The sequence below is a fragment of the Fukomys damarensis genome, unplaced genomic scaffold (genome assembly GCF_012274545.1).
Source record: "Fukomys damarensis isolate Sample0158 unplaced genomic scaffold, DMR_v1.0_HiC HiC_scaffold_26, whole genome shotgun sequence".
Taxonomy (NCBI): Eukaryota; Metazoa; Chordata; class Mammalia; order Rodentia; family Bathyergidae; genus Fukomys; species Fukomys damarensis.
Genome location: NW_022900938.1, coordinates 14,460,757 through 14,477,460, shown reverse-complemented (window position 1 = coordinate 14,477,460; position 16,704 = coordinate 14,460,757). Strand labels below are relative to the sequence as shown.

The following is a 16,704-nucleotide window of genomic DNA, read 5'->3' as shown; positions in this document are numbered from 1 at the left end:
TATAAATGTTTCTAGTTTCTCATTCTTTATGGCTGAGTAGTACTCCATTTTATAGAAAAACCACATCTTTATCTAGTCTCCAGTTGATAATCAATTGGGATGTTTCCAAGTTTTAACTAAAAATAGCCCTTTTTTTTGAGACAGGGTTTCACTGTGTAGTTGAGACTGATCTGGAACTCACTATGTAGCCCAGGCTGGTCTCGAACTCACAATGATCCTCCTGCCTCAGCCTCCTGAGTGCTGGGATTATAGGCATGCACCACCACACCCAGCTTAAAATAGCCTTATTTTAAGGTGATTATATTGTTTTCCTAATAGAACATGGGATTTGCTTTCTCTTTAGAAAGTAAATTTTAGCATAATGTTTCAGAAAATTACAATAATGTAAAATATTTTCAAGTTTCAAAACATGGATGCTTTTTGACATCCAAGAACACCTAAAATGCATTGAATTTTTTAAAAAGATGAACTATCAGCATCTTGGTTATTAGGAAATATGTGGAAAGCAATACTTAAAAAGAGGTCAATAGGGATGGCTTCTATCAAAAGTTATATTTTGATCATTTCCATTAATAAAAGAATAATGAACTCTAGTTTTAGTCTTGCACAGCCTGGAAGCAATACCTTCAGGATCTTGGGGGTCTTTCTGCTGCCTGGGAAAAGGTTATTTATATTATGATAGCAACAAATCTCTTCTGTTGAGAAACACTTTCAAACTGCCTGCACTTTATCTTCTTTCCCTCCTTGCTCTCCACTTCTGGAGACAGTACTTTATGTCCTAGCATTCCTAGTAAGTGCATCATATGTGACACGTACAGTCTGTGTTTGTTTTTTCATCCCAATGAGTCATACGGCAATAATAATTTACTTTGGCCAAATTATTCTTCCTCTCTCCATCTCTAGAAGATAAAATGTCTGTGGATATCATAAATATTAAATAATTCTAAATAGCTAACATTTTTGTACAAAAATTAAAATTATTTTCTTAGAATGAATCATACCTTAAAAGAAGAAGCATAGCGCTGGTGTGGCATATACATTAAGGCCTCCTAGCATTAGCTGTTAGGAATATAAAATCTGTAAGCCTCACTCAGTCTATTTGTCTTCCGTGTCATTACTTTTAAATGATCCTTTCTTAAACTTCCTGTGATCCTGTGAGCTCAAATTCCTTCACCAATGAAATAAGTATCTATACAGTTTCCTTGTTACTTAGCCTGTAAACAAATAGTATAGCAGTTGTACAACACTAAAAACTCTTGATACAAGATTCTACACAAATTGTCGCTTGAATTGGCATTAATTACAGATTTTGAACTGTCTAGTTTTTGCTGTGTAAATTTAGGAGCAATGCTGTGTGTGTGTGTGTGTGTGTGTGTGTGTGTGTGTGTGTGTGCATGCGCCTTACTAAGAACTGAACCCAGAGCCTCAAGCATGCAAGGCAAGAGATTTCCCACTGAGCTACATCCCCAAGGGGCAATGCTTCAAACAAAAAGAGAGAAAATATTCTTCAGGATGAAATAAGGAAAAAGGCTTAGGAGCTAGGTAGAATGCTGCCAGATTTGTGTGCACAGTGACACCTGGGTGTGATAATCCACACATAATTTCCATCTGTTATTTCTTAATTTACCCTCAGCTGTTTCAATAATGTGACATTGTTCATTGTTTCTCGATCTTTTCAAAATATTTCTTCTTTTTTTTAAACTCACACCATCACTGTTATGTAATAAAACATTAACTACTCTCTCAACTAGGCAACTTTGTTTATCTACCTTCTCTGAGAGGATATAAAACAATGTTAATTATGGGAAAATGTTTTGGGGCCAGACTTTCTTGCAGATAAAATAAATAAGAAATGATTAAAGGAAGAAAAAAGACTAGGTGAAAGGAAGAGAATTTCAGAAAAATAATCAAAGTCAAATTTGGGGGAAATTTCAGGGAAATACAGTGCTTCTTTGAAATGCTACCTTCTGAGGATATTAACAGGCATTATGCATAAATGCAATATGTTTCAAACAGTATTAAATTTAAATTTTACTGCATATCTTTTGTATATATCTTATCAATCCCAAGAAGGAATGGGCATGACAAGAAGGGTTGACCAGACTTATTGGATGCTTTTGTTTGGGATCTTGAGGGAACGGTCTCCTACAACCAAATGCCATTCTGAAAATGCCAAGCTCAGGAGTTTAGCTCTTTGGATTTGTCAATTTTAACATCAGGCCGCATGGGTGATAGCACACATTTACAAAATGCATGCTCTACAGACAGCCTTGACTCTAACTCCAACCAAACCTGGAGCTTTTCTCTTCCTAGAAATGTTTAGCCCTGTGCTGGCCAATTAGAAATTCTTGCCAGTCCCAGAACATTCCCTTCCATGTCCCCATACCTTTGCTCATGCCCTACCATCTTTGTGTTGTCCTCTCCCTTTTCTACTTGCCTGACAAAAATCCTATTCACCCTTCAAAGGTCACCCTCAAGTGTGGAGTCATCTTCTGTCACTGTCCTTCTTGTGTGCTTCTCTTTACAGCTGTAGCTGTCACATTTATCTGCACACAAGACAACTAGAAAATTTAAGAAAACGTGCATTCTTGAGTCTTGTCCAGCAAAATAGAATAGGTCTGAAGTATCAACTTGGCATTGGGATTTTTAAAAATTCCCCAGTGACTGCAAGACACATCCAATGTGAAAGTCGTTGTTTGCAGTTCGTGGTAGTTTATTTCTGTTCTTTATAAATTTGTGTATTACTCGCCTTTCCCGTTGCTGCATGTGATAGTTGACATCCTTAGCTTAAAGGAGGAAAGGTTTACTTGGCTCATACTCTCAGGCTGTGATCAACTAGCTCCAAGGTAGAAACGTTATACCGGAAGAACATGATGGAGCAAAGCTGCTTAATCCAGGAACCCTGAGAAATGGAGCAGGGTTGCCAAAATGATGGAGGAGAGATAGAGGCCAAGACCTTGCTTCCACAACCCACTGAGGTGAACCCAGAAGTGTGTTTCAACAAATCCTCTGGGTGAATCCCTGCTTCTCAAGTAGTCAAGCAACCTAACTACCACATCTAACCCCTTTTCAACTTGCTACCCAAATACATCTCCTTAAACCACACTTATCTCCAAATAGAGACACCATCAAGTTCGTAATTCTCCCTAACATAACACAACTATCTCACATACAATCTGAAACACAATACTCCCTTCCCCTAAAATCTCAACAGTTCCAGCATTTTTCAAAAGTCAAAATCCAAATCTCTTCTCAGATGAAAACAAACTCTTATCTGTGAGCCTTTGTAGAAATAAAAAGCAAGTTATAAAAGCAATTCCAATGTAAAATGGCACAGAGCAAACATTGCCATTCCAAAGAGGAGGAATAAGAAGACAGAAAAGAATTGGACCAAAGTAAGACCAAAACCCAGAGGGTAAACATTAAGTCCTGTAGCTCCATATCTGGTATCCGGGGCACACAGTAGTAAAATATAAGTTCCCTATGGCCTTCCAGGTTGCAGCCTACATGGCTTCTCTTTTGGGATGGGTCCATTTGAAGCCTACGGCTTTCCCAGTCAAATATTCCACATTTATGACATCTCTCGCTTCCTGGGCTCTCCACTGCACCTTTAGCTTCATTTCCACAGCTTCATCCAACGCTCTCTTAGGGCTTCTTTCCCTGGCCTCCCAGGCCTTCCTTTGAGATCTAGGTGAAATCCTCTCTGAATACACAATCTTGCATTCTGCATGCAAGTAAGACCAGCATCCCATTGATGACACCAAGAGCTGTTATCAGTGGAAGCAGTATCCAGGTCTCCTTGGACTATGTTTGCAGTGGCCTCTGAGTGCCCAGATGGTCTAACATGGTGAAATAAATCCTGGAAAACCAATTTCCTGGAAGCTCTTTCTGACCAGTGGTCCCAGGGACTCTCTTCTCAAAAGAAAGTTGGATGTTCCTGCACCTTTCAGCCTATAATGGGTGGAGATGCTGATTCCTGAGATTCCCCCCAAGCCATATTTCTTTCTGTCCTTGTACAAAGTACTTAGTTTCTTTTTAATGGCACTAATCTCGCCAGCAACCATGCCTCCTTTGCTCCAACTTTATACTTGATTCCTTCTGGACCAAAATTTAAGTCCTTCAAAGTGTTTCTGCTCTGTCTTTTGCCCCAAGTTCTCACTATAAATCTGGCTAAAAGCAGCCATCCATACCCATGCCACAGCCTGAGTACTACACTGCCTTGAAATTTCCACTGCCAGATTCATTAGCCCACTGCCCTCAATCTCAGTCTTCCACAAGTCTCAGGACATAAGCCAAATTTAGACAAATTTTCCACTGGATCGTACACACCTGGCCTATAGACCACCTGACAACAGAGTCCTTGTTCTCAACTCAAACCTGATGAGCCTGGCCTTTACTCTCTGTGTTCCCATCAGCATTTTGATCTTTCAACCTCTGACCAAAATCGCCTATTAAGGTTTGGTCGTACCATTCTAGGCCTTTTATAGCCTGCATCTATACCAAACTCCTCTTTCCATGTAACACTTCCAAAGGCTTCTAAACCGTATTGTGAGGCATTGTCACAGCAACGACCCCACCTCTCTGGTACCAAAATGTGCATTGGTTAGAGTTCTACAGAGGAACATAATCAATACAGTATGTGTATGTATAAAATTATACATGGGAATTCATTAGGTAGGCTTACAGCATCAGAGGCAAAATCCACAGTAGCCATCTCTGGAATCAGATGGAGGAGAGTCTACAATGTCTGTATGTGTACTGGAGAACTGAAATATCATAAAGCTGCTTAGCCCAACATTAGAGTAATTTTATAGGAGACATAAAATAAGGGGATCCATGATATAGCACCAATTCAACGTCAAAGGCCTGAAAGCTTACTGGAGGGTCATTGGTGGGAGTCTGGAAGCCTGATGGAGATGATATGTAAAGGTACTGGCAAACCCTGAGTGTTTCAAAAACGTTTCAAACATTTCCTTCTTTTTCCCCTTTTTATTCCATCCAAGCTACAAGCCTCTTGGTTGGGGTCACCCACATCCAGAATGGGTTTTTACCCCATGTTCATCATCCACAAACATTCCCAAAACTGATTTCTTAGATGTTTCTTACTCCATTCAAGTTGACATGTCATGATTAGTGGTCACAATCCATGCCCCCTCAACTTGACACCCAGAGACATCCAGAGGTGTGTTCTACCTAAGTGGGGGAAGATCCCAAAGTCAATCACCTTGAACCCCCGCAACCACCACAATCTATAATCTTAAGAAAATGTTTAACACTTTTTAGAGTTTAAAAAGCAACCTTCTTATTCAGAACTTCCCTGAACCTAACAGATATTTTTTACTTAAAAAAAAGAACAGAATTTTTTGACTTATATTTCCAATAGTGGTGCTGATGTCATTATAAGATTTTCCAGATTAGTTGGCTCTTCTATTTCTATTTTATATTAATTGTATCATTAAGAAAAGTAGGTCTCTATCCTAGCCATGAATCGGCATAAAGTAGAGAGCATGTAGATACACATCAAAGTGTACTACCCCCAGACCTAGTGAATCAGAATCTCAGAGGGTAGGACTGCGGAAACTTGTTTTGTTTTTGTTTATAAGCTGCAATTCTCATGTCAGTAACAGATTCATTTTGCAAGGCAGGCCGCCGAACCGCTGAGCTAAATCCCCAGCCCCTAACAGATTCATTTTGTAAATCACTGATTGAAAAAAGAGTTTCTATAATTTGTAGTATTTACAAAAATACCCGTTACAGTAATGTTTGGGAAGATTCAGTAGCAGAAAACATTATCATAAAACTACTTCATAAATAATAAATAATTTTCAAAAGGTAATAAACCTCAATCCCTAGAGAACACAAACTGTAGATGTGATCTAAGTATAACTCAAATGCATTATGAAGCTTTATTTTATTATTGATATTTACATAGCTTCCTTTCCATGTCATAGTAGAAGTGGAATTGAATTCCCAAAATTATATAATTAACTATAGTCAGCTTTTATTAAAATAACTAATTTCCTGAAGTGTGTTATCATGACACTTGGTGAAAATCAATTATCCTAAAGAGATTGAGGAAATGCGGTCAATCGTTACCAGTGTAATAACTCACATTTTAGGCAATTGGGGAAGACTTCTTAACTTTAACTTATTAGAACTTTGTAACCAGGAATCTCAGGCATGCTGTTGCCGTGGAGTCAGGTGAGCCCAGTTTGACACACTGGGCCACCTGACAGGCATCTGGACCTCGCTGCACTCTTAGTATTTTTTCTGTCCTCACAGACCACTTTGAAACACACGCAAAAAAATTCATATCACGTGTTGCCTGTTCAATAGCTGGATAAACTGTGGATGAAATAATATATAATCAGAAAAGGTATAAGAGCTTTCGGAGGAGATCTACTGCATTTATTGCCCCAACTCAGTGTGCTCTTGTTTCTCTGTCTATACCCTTGGCCGTCCCTCTGTACCTTTGGCTCAGCCACATGACTTTTTGATTTTCTTAAAGGTACAGCTGCAATTTGATTCCATCAGACTCAATCAGAACCTTTAAAAAAAAAAAAGTATTTCTACTTCCTCCTCCTACAATTTTGGAAGAACTGTCCAGGCTAACCCAAGGAGAACTATGAGAGATATGGTGGAAATATCAAAATCATGAAACCCAGACCCCATACCACAGCCTCCAGAAAACCTAAAATCTGGCCACAGGTACATGAGAAAGCCTTGTGCAGCTCAGCAGAACAATGCACCCCACCCATAGTCTTGTAAAATTTTAAACCGTGTTTCGGGACTATTTATAAATAGTATTAGTTGATATAATTGTCTTCAGTATTTGAAGAGTTGTCCTGTAAAAGAATTTGAATCCTCTTAATTCATTTCTACTAAAAAGAAAAAAGCTGTATTTATTGGAAGATAGATTTTAATTTAAGAAAGTATCGTCTAATAATTAACAGTTTTTCCAAGGTAGAGTGGGCTAAGAGCACTGGATTCCCTGAGGCTAGAACAACTTCACTTGAGGTTAACACAAATACATTCATTCGTGCAGCAATTACATATTACTGGTTCCTTTAATGCTACAGAAATGTACGAGTAATCAGAACAGGTACACTACAGAGAATATTGGTTTCCTCATCCTGTAATAAATATAAATAAGAACCAGATACTCAACTCCCTTGTGATCCTTTTGAATGTAGCTGCCAGAATCCTTGCAGTTTTATGGGCCATCATTGACCCTGAACATAGAGGGATGACCACTACATGGACCTAAGAAAACAAATTATTTATTCTTTCATTCATTCACATTCAGGATCACTAGCTAGCAGTCTGCAATGAGGTTTTGTTTAGTCTTTCAGTTTTTTTTAAAAAATTCAAATGTATGTGCTTTTTGTTCCTGATTACAGTTTTCTGAAAATCTTCCTTCACGTATTTACCACGCTGAGCCGAACCCTTTAGGTATTTAAATTTGAAGACTTGAGTAAGTGCTTACCTATAACACAGTCTCATAAAGGCTGTGAGAAATACAAAGATGAATTAAATATTGACGCTAACCTCAGGAATCCTAGTGAGTTTGGGGTGTTTGTTTGTTTTGGGGAAAGTTGGTCCCCTTACATCCTGTAATAAAATGGAAGGATGCATTCATTTAAAGAAGTGTAGGGAAAATGTTGTGAGACCTCAGAATTAGAAATGATAGGATGCAGTTGGACTGAACAGCACATGTTACTAGGGGGCTAGAAATTAACAAGCGTCACCTTCTTCCCTTCTAATGTTTCACACAGACCTCGCTACTGGAAAGATAAAAGCCTCTGTGACCTTCATTAGAGCTCACTAACAAACTAATGGTCCCAGGATGCCACGCATCACTAAGTTTTCAAATTTTGATTTAATGATACAGATTGAATGTGACTTGATATAGTGGAATTTTGTTTTTCATCCTCAATTAAGGCTCACAAAATTGCACTTTTGTATGTTAATGACACAGCCCTACTGTTTTTTCATTACCACTGAATCTTCAATCAATTTGTCCCGAAGTCTTAGATCCTTAAAAAAGTCAAATATTAATATTTTTTAAAGCTGAACAAACTTTCATAGCAAAAGCCCATAATTTTTCATGCCTATAAACAGCTGCTTGATAACCACAATTAGTTATTGAATATCTCTTTGAAACACTCTTCTAAAAATAACATTCTAAGTTGCTAAAGTGTACAAATCACAAAAACACTCAAAATGGTTACCATTTAGATTCCGAAGGAATTCTAACAAAAAAGACTTGGATGTCACAAATACGACACACGTGGAAGTATTATCATCTGTTCTGTTAAATGCACTCTGTTGCCCTGTCCACTTCCAGCAGCTCCAATTCAGGAAATGTTGGATTTTCCTCAATTAGAGCTCCTGTCCCAGTGGCTGTAATCAAATGTATAAATAAACTGAAGCTTTCCCATGAGAACTGACTGTCAAAACTGTGTTATGTTCAGTCATAGAACTGAAGAGACAGGGCTTATAAATAGTGCAGACTTCTTTATCCTATCTCTACAATCCTACAGGTCATCTTCTGAACAAGCGTCAGGCAGAATAACTTTTTGTTCTTTGTTTTAATATGAATGCTATGTGTTACCAGATGATTACTGTAAATATAGAAATGTTCAAATGATGTAAAACCATAAAGTAGATCATTTCTGCCTCTATAATTTTGATTTTCCTTACTTCAAACATTCCAAGTCTTTGTAAAACCACTTCTACATCATACCAATACCCAAGATAAACACAAATATCAACCCACTGCACCAGCTTAGGAAACAGCATCTATGGAACTCCTGAACAAATGACACTTGCCCATGCTGTAATCTGCTCCCTTTTTCTAGCTGCGTGCCCTGCATTATTAACTGTGAACTTCTCACCTCCTCCTGGCATTACCCTGAGCCTCGCATGTATGTAACTTGCCTACAGAGGCACTGAGGGGTCAGTGGAAGATATTTGTTACCATGAATCCCTGCCGCTGGTGGTGCTGCTGAAATGATGGCAAGTTTATTGGAGAAACTTTACATTTCTGTTGACTGTTACCACGGGGAGTAAATGACATACAGCCTGCCACGGAAATATGTAACAAATTATAGTTCATCGGCTGACGATGACCACTTTAAAATTAGAGATTTTATCAGAATTGGAAAAATAAGCACAGTGGTATCTTTTTTTTTTTTTTTTTTTTTGGTACCGGGAATTGAACGTGGGTCCTTGCGGTTGGGATGCAGGCAGCACCACTGAGCTAAATCCCTGGGCCCCTTGATATCTTTTGATGATTAATATTATCTGCTTATATTCAGATGCGTTTGTTGTTTTGCTCTGATCTTTGTAATTTATTTTAAAGATCAATTTAAAATAGCCAGCAGCAATAACACCTTGACCTAGATGAGAAGATCAATTGTAATAAGCATGTCCGTTTTACAATATATGTTCTTCAGTTAATTAGTCTCATGTTCTACAGTGTCATAAAGCTTAAATTTATTTCACTATATCTGTTTTCTAGAAGTATTTTTACTCTAATAGCAAGGGGAAGTGACATAAATATAACTGTTTTATCCTGTCATTTAATCACTTGCATAAAGATCATCAGATACATTTTTGGAAAACTTTACACTAAAATTTTAGCTTCTCTCTTTTTCACTAAACAGATACACAATCACTTTAACCTTACAGCCAAAAACTGTGAAATATTTCCATAAATATAAAATTATATTTCAAATTTTATTCACACAGAGCTTTTTCCGGTGAGATGACATCGCACATAAAAAAAGAACTATTTCATATATTGTACTAATTATATCAGTTCAGACTCAACTTTTTCTCTGTACTTTTTTTTCACTTATGATTTTGTACTAAGCTCTATGTCTAAAGAATATATTGGGGGTGAGGAAGTTGTTTAAAAGGAAGCTTAAATTAATAATTTCATAAATACTTAAGATTGATGGCAGAAAAATCCCAAAATGCATCACAAGTCCTTAAAATTTTGTTGTGATGTTTGTGTTTTATATTATTTGTTCAGATTCTTTCAGTTGCACCCAAAGCCCTGCTGAAAATGGACATGAGACATCTGAGTTGTTGGTTACTCTCCGGTCACCTAGAAAACTACTGTCACTTGTCAGTTAATGTGCGAAATATGAAATACAGTTTTGAAATAGTTAACTTTGCCTTTGATGTTTATGCTTGAGCTAATATGATGGACTAAACAAAAATGATTCTATTCTAAAAGGTAATGACTTTATACAATAAATATTTCTGATAAGCAGATAAGGTATTTTATAATATACCCCTAAAAGCATAAATCCCAAACCTTGAAACTAGAATTCAGATCCATAAGGGGCTACTCACGATCCCCTTTGGACCCACGAAGAAAACTGGGGCCGTGTCTAGGCTCTACTCATCCATCTCACTGCTGTCTACGTTTCTATGTGAAGTGAGTATGTCTGCCAAAAACACACTCAGAATTCCACTGCTAACAGACACTTGTAAAAATAAAACTTTTGAAAACACGAAAAGAGAAGAAACAGCATGTTCTGAATGCTGTGATGATCCCAACACAATTTTCATTAGTCCTGGACCCTGGCAGCAAAGCATTTTGGTAACACAGACACGGGATGCATACAACAGGTCTTAAGTCTGGGGCTAATGAGGAACTGTTTGTAGAGTTTGATTCTGCTGGTGACCTAAAAGGTGTTATCACAAAATCACCACAAAAATAACAACTTTTCAGCCAAGAGAGACATTCACATGGTTATTGGTTCCAAAGAATGCTAAAGTTTGCCCTGCAAGAAACACTTCAATTTACTTTTTAGATTTGTTTTCATTACCTACTTCTACAAAACACTTGCAGTAACAATTGAGAAATGATACACATATACCAGTATTTTTAAAATGAAATAGAAACTCAATTATGAGGAGATCGTTATAGCAAAAGTCTGGATTTGACCTCTTCATCACAATGAAACTCAGATAAATATTTTTACAAGTGCAAATTTTTTTAGGAAAGACAGATTTTCTTGGTATCACTGTCTAAGGTTGATTTATCATATTGGAATATATAAAGTTTATTAAGCAATGTGAACGTACAACAAGATGGAAATGTCATTAATTGTTTTGCTGAATCTACACAAAGTTCCTTTATTTGAATGTGTGATATTATAAATATTAAAACACAAATTGATGAATATTTATATAAAGATATAACTTATTAAGATTAGCAGAGACGAAGTCTTCTGGTGATAGAGAAAAAATCTGTTAAAAGACTAAGTCATGTGTCTATGCAAGGCCTTTCCTATTAAGTGTGGATTTACATCATGGATTTTAAAAATCCATGTAATTTTATTTTCTAAGTGTTAAGGGACAGAACTCAGTGTTGTTGGTTAAAATCATATTAATGTACTTTTTGTGGTGGTGTTTCCTTCCTAGGAAGTTATAAAACCTAAAGTGTTTCTCTTGAATAAAAAGAATCATCTCTTCTTTATACAAATCTCAGCTGTAAAGGGATCTGCAGACAAAACCTCAACTGTGTTGAGGAGACACTGTTTATAAATGCTCTGTGCTGAACAGCCTCACTGTTTCCAAAGTCCTACATGACATTCATAAAAAATATAAGCCCCTGCCTTGGCTATTAAAAGAGCTTTGACTTTATTCTTTCCCTCACAGACGCGGTATGAAAATACATTTCTAAAATGTCCAAAGGAGACTTTTAACACACAGATTTGATAACCTAACTAGGTGAGAGGACTTGGGGGTTTTCATTGTAAGAGCACCAGACGTTTTTAGAGTTTGGATCTCAGTAAGGTCAGAGGCCACCTCACCATCGTGGGTCTTATCCATCTGTGGAATTTCAGTGTCCACCATCTACTCCAAAACTCTCACCTTGCTGCTTCTACTGGATGGATGATTTTTACTTTCTGGAATTTAGAGAAATTATGCTGAGGGAAAATTTGATTTTAATCCAGTCTCAAAAGCTAAACAGAAAACATCTTTTCTTTCTTCCCTTTCACTTCCGTGTCACAATTAGTCATCCCTGAATTGTGTCTCTCCTAGGACATTACTTCCTTTCTGGCACCTGCTAAAGGACTAAATCATAAGTTTCTAGGTAAATACTGGATTATGTGACTACTGATAGTGGACTCAGAGGCTATCGGGGGAAGCCCAGGTGAAAGGAATTAAAGCTATGAGTCCCATTAGAGGAGAAATTGGCCCATATAAAGAAATTTCAAAATAAATTTATATTTTAAAACAAAAATTCCTGGACCAATTTGTCTTAATGATTGAAATTTTAAGTGAATTATGTATATAATGACCAAGAGGTTATTTATTACAAAATTGCCATTAAATTTGTAACTGTTACAGGAGAAACAGACCGATGTATCACATGGATGGATGACCATTATGTGCCATCCTGAGGAAGTAGACTATTTACCAGGACATACTAAGAAGGTCTAGACCAGTGAGGGCGAAGGTTTTAGAGCTTTCAATGATACAAACAGCCCACTGCAGCTCAGAGGACAGAGGTCTGCCACCCCGATCCAGAAATGGGTCTCTGAGCAGGAAAGTCAGACCTGGTGAAGGGGTCCCAGTGTAAGATGCTGGACAGCCAAAGACGAGGGTCCTGGGGAGGAGGCTGCCCAAGAAAATGAAGTGGATCGTAGGATGAAGGCAAAAGTGCCAAGAGCAAGCTTACTCCACTTGCCAACCTGACAGAATGAATAACTAGTTATTAGGTCAAATGCTGCGTTTTACTCAGAATCGGTCCAAATTTCTCTCTGAGGAACTGTGGCTAATTTCTTGACTGTTTTAACACACTCTGCGCATTCCTTTTCCCTCACCACAGTCATACCCTGGTGGAAGCTGTGCCGGTTGCCAGCATACTGGTGGGTCGATCAATCCCCCTCTCCTGCTTAACCTGGACTTCACCTGTTTTCAGTTGGTCAGGCATCCGTATCCAACACTGGCCGGAAACAGGTGCCTAGTCAAAGTATGACTTCTACAGTAACTATATTTTCTCTTCGAGATGCCCAAGATCATGAAGCAATCATTTTAATTGACAAAATTTTATTCTAAATATCTGGGCAGAGAATCTCAACTTCTACACAGGATCTGATCTTTCCATTTTAAACAAAGAAGTGTAGTTAGGTGGCACTCCACCTGCAAGTAGCAGGTAGGCACATAATTTGACGGGAGTGGATGCAGATTTGGCATGAAGTCCACTTCTCTTGATCCCCAAAACTCTGCCATGGAGAAACACACCAGAAATGATGGCCTGGAGAATCTGTCTCTATCCAACACTACCTTGCATTCCCAGCTGCTATGGGTGCCCTGTTTGAGGGGTGCCTCACTGAGGTTGAATTTAGAATCAGTGGTTCAGCAATCATGCCTTTCTGAAGTCACACATGCACTTAGGAGAAAGCAGAGATCAATTTGTAGGATTGGGAGAGCTTTTAAGGACATACGGTAGGTGAGTGAACATTTGGGGGAGTTATTTGTGATCTAATTTTTTACTGCTGTTGCTGCACAGTGCTTACAAATATCCAAATAAAAATATTTAAGTGCATGCAGATTATGATATTAAATCCTATATATGAACTAAATATGATTTAAATTCAAAAGAAGGCTTTAAAATATATTTGCTCTAGCACTGTTTTAGCATTATAAGAGAATAATGTTTCTATTAATAAGATGGTGAAAATGCTTAATCAATACATAAAATGGTCACATTTTATCTAATTATAGTCCCATAGGTTCACTCTCATTCAATATGTAACAACCACAGAATGCCAGAAGTTTCTAGATTTCTACTATTCCACATTTAACTGTACATTAATAACCAGTGGCCACAACATGACATTATTAGTATTGGTATTGTTTAGTATCTTTATATGTTTTGGTATAATTGTGAGAAAAGAATTCTTAAAAGACAGAAATTGTGTTCATTTTCTGCCTACTTTATTAATTCCCAATTCTGAATTGTAACAGGCATAGTTTAAAATCAATACTTAAAAAATCAACAGAGGGAAGACAGCTTCTCCAAAGAAAGTGTCCCTGCCCCCAAATAAAAATTTAGCACCAACCATCATATGGTAATTGCATTGTGACTAGCCACAGATTTCACCCATGTATAATTTTTCTTATTGCTCTATTATTTTTTAACTGCTGATTCCTAGCTCTAAGAGCTGTATTCAAGTACTGTAGTTATTACATTCAAATTTATCTCATGACATATTACTTCAGAAAGATGGAGCATTTAGAGAAATAAAGCCTGCCCTTGAGTATAATCAGTTGAAAGAACCAAGCACAATATTTTCTCTCTAGAGGGCTGTGCACCCACCGTCAGAAACAGGGCAGGATTGACTAACGCTGCAGAAGTTTTTCCAGCACTATGACATTCATGTGCTTGAATAGCTAAGATGTTTTTAAAATATACTTTGAGGAGCTGATAAGAGCTTATGTACAGAATTCCAGAAAACAGAAAATAAAAGGACTCCTCCAGTATGCAGGAAGTTAAACTCCAGGCACACTCTTCACTTTTTGCTGTAGCTCAGTGCCAGAATGCTAAGGATGAGGACGAAAAACTATTGCTGGAGCCACCTGGGATGTCACTTTACTTACCGAAAGATGGGTCTTTGGAGATGTTTCTTCCTGATTGTGACATGGTCATCCATTTAAAGATGAAGGTTTAACTTCTTCCTGGAAACCACTCCAGAAAATCCAGGGAGGTAATGTGGAAGCTTATCCTGATCTATTGTGCTACAAGAAACCCAGAAGGAAAAAGTAGTTTCCTCTTTCTCTTTTTGGGTGCTGGGAGAAAACTTCCCTGCTCTCTGCCAGCTGAGCAGTGTGTCCATAGAGGCCACATAAGACAGACACGTCGGGGTTCTCCCCCACTGAGAGTAGGGTGTGCAAAAACCACCACAAGTCACGCTGACACGGGTGAGAGTTTTGCACGGGACCTTCAGAAACAGAGTAAAACAAACAGAAAGCGTCCCTCCCCAAGTGTCGCCCAGGTAGGAACTCCCTACGTGATTGCAGCCATGAGAGCTGTCCTTCCACATGCTGGTCAAACTCGGCAGGGCTAAGTCCCTCCCTGTCTTTAAAACAGACTGTTCTGAGGCTCAACTTTTTTTCTTCAAAATAAAAGTTGTACGGCTGGTTCAGCAGTACATGTGAGCACCCTCTGGGACTCTGTCCTGTTAAAATAGGAACTATATACAAATTAGTAAAGAAAGATGGACCTGGACTGCCCGGCTGGCTCTGCTTCCAGAGATTATAACTATTTTACAATCTTGCTTTTATTCACACTGGATGAAGTGTGGGATGGCTCATCAGTTTTAGCCCTCATAACCTAATAACCTACGCTTGGCTAAAGTGGACGATGTCATTTCAGCTGATAGAAGCCCAACATGAAGGGAGCCAGAGCAGTGAAAGTCAGAAAAACAAAAATTGCTCATTTCTGTTGGTGACCTTGTACCCAGATGTATGGACCCAAATACAGCTTCCCAACGGGGGGTGGGGAGCAGAGAGAGAGAAACAGAGAGACAAAGAGACAGAGACCAACAGACAGAGATACACAGACATATACAAAAGATACCCCCAAACTACCTAGAAGCCTAAGGTTTTATTTTATGTTGGAATGTGAACTTAAAGAAAAGTATGTAAAACAAGAATGTGTGAGTAGCTGAAAATAGATGACATTAAAATTATTTTATTTAGAGAGCTTAGAATTACATGGCATGCATTTATTCTAATAACTGATATCTTCCTTTTTTTTAACATACAGTGGTCCCTTGAATTATGACCAGCCTGACATGCAAACAATTTGCATTACCATCAGAATTTTAGTTTTAATTTTGAGTTAAAACCCAAATGCTGGCTGCTTGTGCTTCCAGATGGTCTCAGACACAGATTTAACTCTTAAAGAGCTCTGGAAGGAACATGACAACATCCCTTCCTGTCGGGTTAATTGAGAAATCCTCTGAGCCAATGTCTCTCTAAGGACCCTGAGATCTGCCTGAAAACAGGAGAGAGACTCTGAAGGCTGTGTTGAGGAGGCTGAGCCTTCAGTTGACCAACTTGAGTTTCAACCAGCCCTCACAAATGAACTGAATTCATAAGGCAAGGGTCCCCTGTAACTAATGTTGGGAATTTTTCTGAATCCCTAGCAAGTTCCTACTCAGTCAATACTGTCAGAAGATCCCAGGCCATAGGTTTTGTATGTAATGAAATAAACCACCTCAAAGCATGATGGAAAGATGGGTTTTCGGGGACATCATGAAAGAAACTCAACATAAATGCCAATAAACATCTAGCCAAGGTATAGTTCAAATGGCAGAAAGTACTCAGTCTAACTTAAAGCTCAAACACTTCATTATAACTGAAGAATGTAAAAGTTGTTAAATCGATCACAGGAAATCTATAACATGAGGCTAATGTTCTTTCATCTCTTAAATGATTAAGAGAGACAAATGAAAGTCACATTTACATTAATCACTATGTTTAAGCCCAATCTTCATACCCGAAGAGCCATGGGAAGGTACCCATAAATTAAATAGTCACATAGCAGAAAGAAAAAAAATATTTTAAAAAATATTTCCATGGTCCAGGGATTTAGCTCAGTGGTTCTGCCACCTGCCTCACAAGCGCAAGGATCCAAGTTCTATCACCAGTACCAAAAAAAAAAAAAAT

The 16,704-nt window shown here is 38.0% G+C and overlaps 1 protein-coding gene across 3 annotated transcripts in view; it reads right to left on the bottom strand.

Moving 5' to 3' along the window:
• Nucleotides 1-16,704, bottom strand: part of Pde1a (phosphodiesterase 1A) — a 313,193-nt gene that overhangs the window by 212,797 nt on the left and 83,692 nt on the right. The window contains exon 1 of one of the 3 annotated variants that reach the window (XM_033756280.1): nt 14,632-15,110. The exons of the other annotated variants lie outside the window; for them this stretch is intronic. Coding sequence (XP_033612171.1) covers nt 14,632-14,684 — 53 coding nt within the window. The 5' untranslated portion in view covers nt 14,685-15,110. Of the gene's footprint in view, nt 1-14,631; nt 15,111-16,704 lie in introns of those variants that run through there. 3 annotated transcript variants of the gene reach the window in all.